The 11284-nt window shown below is 39.3% G+C and overlaps 1 protein-coding gene across 1 annotated transcript in view; it reads left to right on the forward strand.

The window, feature by feature from the left end:
• The window catches only part of LOC126177352 (pleckstrin homology domain-containing family D member 1-like), a 200263-nt gene extending 192227 nt beyond the window's left edge, over positions 1-8036 (forward strand). Inside the window, exon 12 of the mRNA XM_049924449.1 lies at positions 7779-8036. Within this exon, the coding sequence (XP_049780406.1) occupies positions 7779-7858 (80 nt within the window). The 3' untranslated portion in view covers positions 7859-8036. The remainder of the gene's footprint in view (positions 1-7778) is intronic.
• Positions 8037-11284: the final 3248 nt, after the last annotated feature.

Raw genomic sequence — 11284 nt, forward strand, 5'->3', positions numbered from 1 at the left:
GTCATAAGGTCAGTATTGCATCATGTGTTCCAGTATTTCTACGGAATCCAAACTGATCTTCCCCGAGGTCGGCTTCTACTAGTTTTTCCATTCGTCTGTAAAGAATTCGTGTTATTATTTTGCAGCTGTGACTTATTAAACTGATCGTTCGGTAATTCTCAAATCTGTCAACACCTGCTTTCTTTGGGATTGGAATTATTATATTCTTCTTGAAGTCTGAGGGTACTTCGCCTGTTTCATACATCTTGCTCACTAGATGGTAGAGTTTTGTCAGGACTGGCTCTCCCAAGGCTATCAGTAGTTCCAATGGAATGTTGTCTACTCAGGGGGCCTTGTTTCGACTCGGGTCTTTCAGTGCTCTGTCAAACTCTTCACGCAGTATCGTATCTCCCATTTCATCTTCATCTACATCCTCTTCCATTTCCATAATATTGTCCTCAAGTACATCGCCCTTGTATAAACCCTCTATATACTCCTTCCACCTTTCTGCTTTCCCTTCTTTGATTAGAACTGGGTTTCCATCTGAGCTCTTGATGTTCATACAAGTGGTTCTCTTATCTCCAAAGGTCTCTTTAATTTTCCTGTAGGCAGTATCTATCTCACCCCTAGTGAGATAAGCCTCTACATCCTTACATTTGTCCTCTAGCCATCCCTGCTTAGCCATTTTGCACTTCCTGTCAATCTCTTTTTTGAGACGTTTGTATTCCTTTTTGCCTGCTTCATTTACTGCATTTTTATATTTTCTCCTTTCATCAATTAAATTCAACATTTCTTCTGTTACCCAAGGATTTGTACTAGCCCTCGTCTTTTTACCTTCTTGATCCGCTGCTGCCTTCACTACTTCATCCCTCAAAGCTACCCATTCTTCTTCTACTGTATTTCTTTCGCCCATTCCTGTCAATTGTTCCCTTATGCTCTCCCTGAGTGTGTGTTTACACTGCCTGCGACGCGACGCGATGCGAAGCATAATGGCCAAAGCGATGCAATACGATGGAGCGTTCACATTGCACACGATACAGCGCGCGGGCTCGCGCGCGCTCGATCTGGCCAGCAATTGAGCAGTCTCGGCACGATGTCGTGTTTCCTCGACCCAGTAAATTCTTTTTTATTAGAAAACAGTGCTCTGAGAATTCAACGCAGTCATGAATGGGTGCATGAAATCAACAAGGAGAGGAGGGCTTTAGGAGAATTTCATCATTTGTACAGTGACTTGAGAAAAGATGAGGATAAATTTTGGAGTTATCCAGAATGAGTACAGAGACATTTGATTATATAGTGCCGTCTGTTTCAAATAGATTACAGAAGCAAAACACAAATTTCAGAATGGCTATTACCCCTAAAAAAGTTATGATCACCATTAGGTAAGTACAATATTAAGTTTACAGCAATCATTTTATTATGAAAAATTTACAAATTGTGATAGATTCAAACTTTCTTTTAATAAATTTTGACATAGTTGACAATGAGAAGTAAAATCCATGACAGTTCACTCACTTAAGTATCAAAGTTTTCAGAATTTTGGTGGCTTGAAATAACAATGTCATCAGGTTCAATTTCAGAAATGACTATTTTATTCTGCGGATTTCTAGCTATTACGATTTCAACTGGATTTTCAGGTGCGTAGGGTGACATCAACGAATGTGCAGTGGAACTGGTTGATTGTTCCAATTCTTCTAAAAGAAACTGCTGAATTTTTATCCTGGCTCTCATCTGAGCTGCTGGTGATAGTTTTCGCATTGCTGGCAGCAAACTCACTACAAAATGATAGCTGTCATCTTGCGTTTCTGATTTCGACGTTTGTTGCTCAGTTAGCTTCAACTTTTGCTTCTCTATATTTAGCAACTCAGAGTTTGTCGATTTCTTGGATCTCTTGTTTTGGTTTGTGTGTAGTATGGGTGAGGGAGGAGGCACCGAAACGCTACCCTCTGAACTTACAGACAGTCTTGAAGACCTGGCTTGGTTGGTTTCATCAGGTGAAACACTCTCTTTCTCTGTAAGAGCTGGTGAAAATGGTACGTCGTCATGTTGCGATGCTGTTCTTTTACTGTGATGAACATCAGTCTTGGTCTTCCATGGTGTCATTATGTCAGTCAGGAAGGTCATTAGCTCGTACCACGGCCAATTGGATTGGAAATGTGGCATGCCACCTTCGTCTCATGAACGTTCAGCACGGGTTTTTTTGAGTTCAGAGCGGAAAGGGTCACGTAGGTTCTTCCATTTATTCTTCAGTACCTCGCCTGAAAATATTGACGTGAAATTCCAAAATGACAGAGCAAACAGTAGTGCTTCAAGAAGAGCGAGGAGTGTCGGAGAGGCCTTCAAAAACTACGTCAACAGTCATTAACGCAAATACATTTCATGTCGAAATTATCAAATACTGTAACTATTGTGAACGTCATTTCATTATCAAAATACTGTAATAGTATCTATACACAATTAAAATTAGAAAATAAACGAAGTTGTTTGTGTTACTTATTTCTTGGAGTCTTGTAGCTATTTATTTTACTTTTTTGTACTTACTGTCTGTTCCACAATCTTCAGCTATTTCATTCCATGCTTGACGAACAAAATCCCTATTGTGGTAATATTTATTTTTCTCCTCCCACAACATGGAGCGTTCAGGCACACTGTTAATTAGTCTTTCGATGTCCATTGCAAGCAATCAATTACTTCAGACGCAAGCGCAAACAAGCAATCGCTCCAAACACTCGCGCGAAACGCAAACTCGGTTGCGACTACAGCGGAGTCATCGCATCGCACCGCATCACATCGCTCGGCCCAGCCTGCAGTCTAAACGGGCACCGCTCTGTTGCCACTGTTAAACCAAGACTGCCCATTGTCACACGATTTCAGCGCTTCATCGCTCCGCTCGGCTCGGCATCGCATCGCGGGCAGTGTAAATTTAGCCTGAAACTCTGTACAACCTCTGGTTCTTTCAGTTTATCCAGGTCCCATCTCCTTAAATTCCCACCTTTTTGCGGTTTCTTCAGTTTTAATCTACTGGTTATAACCAATAGATTGTGGTCAGAGTCCACATCTGCCCCAGGAAATGTCTTACAATTTAAAACCTGGTTCCTAAATCTCTGTCTTACCATTATATAATCTATCTGATACCTTTTAGTATCTCCAGGGTTCTTCCATGCATACAACCTTCTATCATGATTCTTAAACCAAGTGTTAGCTATGATTAAGTTGTGCTCTGTGCAAAATTCTACCTGGCGGCTTCCTCTTTCATTTCTTTGCCCCAATCCATATTCACCTACTACTTTTCCTTCTCTCCCTTTTCCTACACTCGAATTCCAGTCACCCATGACTATTAAATTTTCGTCTCCGTTCACTATCTGAATAATTTCTTTTATTTCATCATACATTTCTTCAATTTCTTCATCATCTGCAGAGCTAGTTGGCATATAAACTTGTACTACTGTAGTAGGTGTGGGCTTCATATCTATCTTGGCCACAATAATGCGTTCACTATGCTGTTTGTACAGGGTGTTTCAAAAATGACCGGTATATTTGAAACGGCAATAAAAACTAAACGAGCAGCGATAGAAATACACTGTTTGTTGCAATATGCTTGGGACAACAGTACATTTTCAGGCGGACAAACTTTCGAAATTACAGTAGTTACAATTTTCAACAACAGATGGCGCTGCAAGTGATGTGAAAGATATAGAAGACAATGCAGTCTGTGGGTGCGCCATTCTGTACGTCGTCTTTCTGCTGTAAGCATGTGCTGTTCACAACGTGCAAGTGTGCTGTAGACAACATGGTTTATTCCTTAGAACAGAGGATTTTTCTGGTGTTGGAATTCCACCGCCTAGAACACAGTGTTGTTGCAACAAGACGAAGTTTTCAACGGAGGTTTAATGTAACCAAAGGATCGAAAAGCGATACAATAAAGGATCTGTTTGAAAAATTTCAACGGACGGGGAACGTGACGGATGAACGTGCTGGAAAGGTAGGGCGACCGCGTACGGCAACCACAGAGGGCAACGCGCAGCTAGTGCAGCAGGTGATCCAACAGCGGCCTCGGGTTTCCGTTCGCCATGTTGCAGCTGCGGTCCAAATGACGCCAACGTCCACGTATCGTCTCATGCGCCAGAGTTTACACCTCTATCCATACAAAATTCAAACGCGGCAACCCCTCAGCGCCGCTACCATTGCTGCACGAGAGACATTCGCTAACGATATAGTGCACAGGATTGATGACGGCAATATGCATGTGGGCAGCATTTGGTTTACTGACGAAGCTTATTTTTACCTGGACGGCTTCGTCAATAAACAGAACTGGCGCATATGGGGAACCGAAAAGCCCCATGTTGCAGTCCCATCGTCCCTGCATCCTCAAAAAGTACTGGTCTGGGCCGCCATTTCTTCCAAAGGAATCATTGGCCCATTTTTCAGATCCGAAACGATTACTGCATCACGCTATCTGGACATTCTTCGTGAATTTGTGGCGGTACAAACTGCCTTAGACGACACTGCGAACACCTCGTGGTTTATGCAAGATGGTGCCCGGCCACATCGCACGGCCGACGTCTTTAATTTCCTGAATGAATATTTCAATGATCGTGTGATTGCTTTGGGCTATCCGAAACATACAGGAGGCGGCGTGGATTGGCCTCCCTATTCGCCAGACATGAACCCCTGTGACTTCTTTCTGTGGGACACTTGAAAGACCAGGTGTACCGCCAGAATCCAGAAACAATTGAACAGCTGAAGCAGTACATCTCATCTGCATGTGAAGCCATTCCGCCAGACACTTTGTCAAAGATTTCGGGTAATTTCATTCAGAGACTACGCCATATTATTGCTACGCATGGTGGATATGTGGAAAATATCGTACTATAGAGTTTCCCAGACCACAGCGCCATCTGTTGTTGAAAATTGTAACTACTGTAATTTTGAAAGTTTGTCTGCCTGAAAATGTACTGTTGTCCCAAACATATTGCAACAAACAGTGTATTTCTATCGCTGCTCATTTAGTTTTTATTGCCGTTTCAAATATACCGGTCATTTTTGAAACACCCTGTAGTAGCTTACCCGCGTTCCTATTTTCCTATTCATTATTAAACCTACTCCTGCATTACCCCTATTTGACTTTGTGTTTATAACCCTGTAGTCACCTGACCAGAAGTCTTGTTCCTCCTGCCACCGAACTTCACTTATTCCCACTATATCTAACTTTAACCTATCCATTTCCCTTTTCAAATTTTCTAACCTACCTGCCCGATTAAGGGATTTGACATTCCACGCTCCAATCCATAGAACGCCAGTTTTCTTTCTCCTGATAACGACATCCTCTTGAGTAGTCCCTGCCCAGAGATCCGAATGGGGGACTATTTTACCTCCGGAATATTTTACCCAAGAGGACGCCATCATCATTTAATCATACAGGAAAGCTGCATGCCCTCGGGAAAAATTACGGCCGTAGTTTCCCCTTGCTTTCAGCCGTTCGCAGTCCCAGCACAGCAAGGCCGTTTTGGTTATTGTTACAAGGCCAGATCAGTCAATCATCCAGACTGTTGCCCTTGCAACTACTGAAAAGGCTGCTGCCCCTCTTCAGGAACCACTTGTTTGTCTGGCCTCTCAACAGATACCCCTCCGTTGTGGTTGTACCTACGGTACGGCTATCTGTATCGCTGAGTCACGCAAGCCTCCCCACCAACGGCAAGGTCCATGGTTCATGGGGTACATTATCCGTATGGAATTTATTTTTCATTTTCTATTGCATTCACGTGTAAGCATACTTCATTTGAAACTGATATTTGTTATTTGCTGTGAGTAACTCTATAGAATAAATGTATCAGCAAGTAAGAGTAGGTTCCTGAACAGACCTTTAAAAGAGATTGTCATTAGCTCAACATAATATTATTGCATAAGTGTTTGCATTTGAAAGGTTGCCTTTCCTCATTTTTATTTATTATTTGCATCCTGGAACTTCAATTAGAGTTCCCGGGTTCGATTCCCGGCGGGGTCGGGGATTTTCTCTGCCTCGTGATGGCTGGGTGTTGTGTGCTGTCCTTAGGTTAGTTAGGTTTAAGTAGTTCTAAGTTCTAGGGGACTGATGACCATAGATGTTGCGTCCCATAGTGCTCAGAGCCAGCCTTCAATTAGTGCCAGAAGCTCTCCAGATAAAATCTTGATTCTATTTTTACAAGAGCACACTAGTCACTTTGGAGTGCTGGAGTAGTGTAGTACTGGTACCGGGCAGTCATGTGGACCTCCACTGTTGGCATAAACTGTGGCAGTAAAGTGGTGAGCATATACTAGTTGTTTGTATGGAATCAGAACAGGAAGGTGGTCTGATGTGAAGATGGGAGAGAATGGCAGAAAGGAGTCATCATATTTGGATGTACCCGTATGACCACACCGCAAATGAAGTTGTGCAATTTGCTGGTATCTCAATATACACTGTCTAACCTATCTACAAGGAATGACATACCACCAACAGGTATGTAACATGACATAAGAACAGCAGATATAAAAACATCTCAACTGACAGTAACTGGAGATGCCTCATCAGTGACAGTTGGATCCAAATCTTACAAATATAGCTGCTGTCATCGGATGTGGGTACATCTCGACCAGTTTTCGAGGGAACATTGCAGAAGAAGCTGTGCGCTACGGACATTTGAAGTGAGGTACCTTACGAAAGGCTGTCGCCCACAGTGGCACGTAGAGCTGCGTCTGCTGCGGGTCAAACAACACAGAAAGTAGACACACGCTAACATGGCCCAACAAGTTGCCATTTGGCCCACCCCTCACTCTCACCCCACTCCAGAAATGGTCCGATAAACTGAATGCGCTGACAACTCGATGAGGTGTTGAACTGACAGTTTGTGAAAGATGTGATTCTGTGATGTTTTCAGGCTGCTTTTTAGATCGTAGCTTCGATCTCTCACATGAAGTAGGATATTTGCTTCACCATTCTCAGTGACTGGTTGTAGGGATCAGCAGAAGTAGTGCTTACCCACAAGAGCTTATTTCCTGTAATTGTGTGTTATATTTTCACTAAATTCAAAGACAAGAACATAAATACAATAAGACTGAGCAGTTTATATTAGTAGATTTATTGTCTATCACTAAATATGAAACTGCTTGTTACCAGGAAAGTGTTGCATTTGAAAACCAACAGTTAACTTGGGTTGATTAATCCTAGTTAAATTGACAGTTAGCACTCCCTTCTGTTGACTCCTTCAATTCTTTCCCTTTCTTTAACATCTTAATGATAAGTATACCATGGACACGCTCTTCTTCCTAGATGACGATAGCTTCATTTTTCAGAGTTGAAGCTGTAGAATACAAATTTTGCATGATGAGTTTTTACAGTGTAAGAAATGTATGTTGTATGGAATCAGAACAGGAAGGTATGTTGTATAGCCTTACCAGTATACTACAGAGGTTGAGTGAATGCCAGGAAGCTATTTTTGGGAATTTGGGAAGGTAATGACTTAAACATGTAAAGCAATGAAGAGGATTTATTTATTTATTTTGTGGGGTAATGAAACACAGAAATCTGTTGCTTGGTACTTTATTGACAACTGGGCACACACTAGCAAAAGGAACCACTGTCATCAACATGCTATTTCATTTATTTCGATTGAGTTGATCCAGGGTTGCAAATAAAAGATTGTAATTGGTACATAAGAAAACTAACTGGCAATATAAGGCTGTAAAACAATAACATTTTTATTTTGACAGTAACATGATACTGTAATGCAAATATTAACATATTTGTTAGTGCATGACTGACAGCACTTTATATTTTGCAGGCTATTTCAGAAATTCAACCAGCTCTGACGGACTAGAAGAAGATTCTTTATCAAGGCCCAAAGCAGATGGTAGTACTTAGACATGAGAAAAGGGATTAACTGTGCTGCATTTTATTTTCTCTGTTGTTGCTACTTCACCAGCAGAGAGAGAGAGAGAGAGAGAGAGAGAGAGAGAGAGAGAGAGAGCAATTGTGTAAATATAGCTACAAAGATTTATGATGAAGATCTTTTATTTTAATGATATGGTTATAATAGAAGGAAACATTCCACGAAGGAAAAATATATCTAAAAACAAAGATGATGTGACTTACCAAATGAAAGTGCTGGCAGGTCGACAGACACACAAACGAACACAAAGATACACACAAAATTCAAGCTTTCGCAACAGACTGTTGCCTCATCAGGAAAGAGGGAAGGAGAGGGAAAGACGAAAGGATGTGGGTTTTAAGGGAGAGGGTAAGGAGTCATTCCAGTCCCGGGAGCGGAAAGACTTATCTTAGGGAGAAAAAAGGACGGGTACACACTCGCACACACACACATATCCATCCACACATATACAGACACAAGCAGACATATTAAAAGACAAAGAGTTGAAACTCTTTGTCTTTTAATATGTCTGCTTGTGTCTGTATATGTGTGGATGGATATGTGTGTGTGTGCGAGTGTGTACCCGTCCTTTTTTCCCCCTAAGATAAGTCTTTCCGCTCCCAGGACTGGAATGACTCCTTACCCTCTCCCTTAAAACCCACATCCTTTCGTCTTTCCCTCTCCTTCCCTCTTTCCTGATGAGGCAACAGTCTGTTGCGAAAGCTTGAATTTTGTGTGTATGTTTGTGTTCGTTTGTGTGTCTGTCGACCTGCCAGCACTTTCATTTGGTAAGTCACATCATCTTTGTTTTTAGATAGATCTTTTATTTTTATTTTTGTGGATTCTGGAACTTTTTATTTTAGTTTGTTATTCCATGTCTTTGGTTGGTACTTAGTAGATATTAGGAAGAATGTGAGGCATGTTCAGACTATAAAAATAGCAAATTGCAGATGGTGCAATTGCAGTCCTATAGTGATTTGCTAACTTAATGCCATTTTTGACATCTCAGTGTTGGGTATCTTATAATATTTCTATTCTAAACTGTTAAATATACGAGCATAGTTTACCACAAGTTGAGGACACTGTTTTATTCATGCTTACCTTCTTGTTATCTTTATTACTGTCAGGCAAGTTCAAGCATTTAGTGAAGGTATGAAATATTATTGAATGGTTTCTCATACCTTTACCCGCAACCATCACCAACATATTGATGCACACTTTCTGTGTGGGTTCGACTTGAAGTAACTTCATTGTTTCCTTTCTGTCCTAGATCAAGCCACTCCACGTCTAGGATTTATATTGGATGTCCATGTCTTTTATATTCTTTACATTCAGCCCTTACCCAGTATTTTCTTTTGTCTCTTCTTTTGTAGTTTCTGTAGTACATTTCATCAAAAATATTGATGATCCACAGTACAAAGGTTAATACATTCTACGTGCTTCTCTATAACTATGTGAGCATTTTGCTTGAACACAAGTACTCCACTAGAAGTATTACCCTTTCACATCATATTTAAAAGTTAATTCTGCTGATACATTCCATTATGGCTGTGTTGTAGACTTTTCTTTGTGAGAATTTATTTATCAGTTTTATGAAATATTTTGTAAAGATGTATGTGCATAGGCTTACATGACCAAAGTCAGTTTTGATAAAATTCTTCTATGTTGTTTATTATGTCATTTTGTAAAGTAAATCTACATTTTGACAACTATTGCAAGTGGCCTTTAAGTTGTCCTTACATACTCCAATGAAGGCCTCTTACAGTTGTGATTGAAAACTTAATTTTCCTTCCAGTGTGATATGATCTACAACCTGAAAGAATATGATGCAAACTATGTATCTCAAGTTGAAAAGTGGGAACATCATATAAATGTAGGCCTGTTTCTGACAACAATAATTAATTGTTCCTCATAAAATAATTTTCATCTGTACCATTATATTGCAGCCATGTTTCATGGGTCTTTTGTTGCCATCAAATTATTGTAAAACATTCTTTTCCATGTGAATCTGTATGTAAATGTGATAACTCATTTATTTCATGACAAAAATGCTTTAAACAATGCTAAAACAATAATTTTAAGAAATTAAGAATTTGGGAGATTATATACTTTGCATTTCCATAAAAAGATAAATGTAAAGAGTTTTAGAATACTCCAGTATTGGTCATCTGAAATTATAATATTAAAAAGACAATTTATATAAAACAGCCTGTGATATAAGTGTGTGTCTTTAGATCCATCATTGAAATATGAAATGTTTAATCTTTGTGAATGATGTAGAGCAGCTATTTTTGTAGTTGTTAATATTTTTTATGTTTAAGTATGTTACATGTGCTTTAAATGGTTCTCAGAGGATATATGATGAATGAAGCTATCATCCTTTGGGCATCTAAAGTTTTGAATATTTATGTGAATGCAGGATTATGAAAAGAATCAAATTGTATCTGAGAGGTATGTAACAATTTAATGCCACAGGAAATACATTGAAATTTATAGAAATGACATGATGGATAATAATATTGTAAAGTACTGATATTTTCAACAAGACTGAAAAAAAATTATCTGTTTCTACATTCCAGTCAAAAATATCAGGAAAAAATTAACCCTCTAAATTGTAGTATTCATAACTCGTACATTCAGTTGACTTTCCTTTTGTATGCAGACACAAACTTCTAAAACACTGCAATAATAATCCTAATGTTGTTATATTAACTAGATGCAGAGAAAAAATTGTTACTGTGGTTTCCTGACACTTCACTTCATTGCTGGAACAAAGTTGTGAGCAGCATACAGTGTCTGGCAGCCATGTGAGCTATTTGTGGTGGAGTGATTTTGTTGCAGTAGTTTATGAGCTTATAATTAACACAGTCTTTATAAATAAGAAAATAAAATGTTACAAGGACCTACATATGTTACTTTGAGAGCTAGTTGAAAAGAGGGGAAATTAAGAAAAAACTGTTGCGAGGTGACAGAGGAAAGGATAAATTGCTCAGGATATGTATCAAGAGGCACATAATACGCTCAAAGAGGGGATAATATTGATACAGGTTGCTAGTGAAAGAAATTTGGACGTCAAAGATGGAAGGCAAAAAACATTTATGGATAAATAATTGTGATGAAATTTTTATTATATTGTTATAATGTGTTAGTCTGTACTTTACTTTCCATTGTGATGAAAATATATAATACAGTATGTGACCTGAAGATAAATATGTGTTGAGTAAGATGAAAGAATACATGAATGGAGATAAAATGTTTACACCTAACATTCATAGTACTGTGATTCAAAACTATGCTAGAAGAACATAGCTGCCATGCCCTATCATGATTTAGTTTCTTATTTGAACATTCCTATTTAGTACTATTTTTCTGTTATCTTCTCCGTGTAGTCAAATGAAAACCTACATTTACTACCTCTA

Source organism: Schistocerca cancellata, chromosome 1 (genome assembly GCF_023864275.1).
Source record: "Schistocerca cancellata isolate TAMUIC-IGC-003103 chromosome 1, iqSchCanc2.1, whole genome shotgun sequence".
Taxonomy (NCBI): Eukaryota; Metazoa; Arthropoda; class Insecta; order Orthoptera; family Acrididae; genus Schistocerca; species Schistocerca cancellata.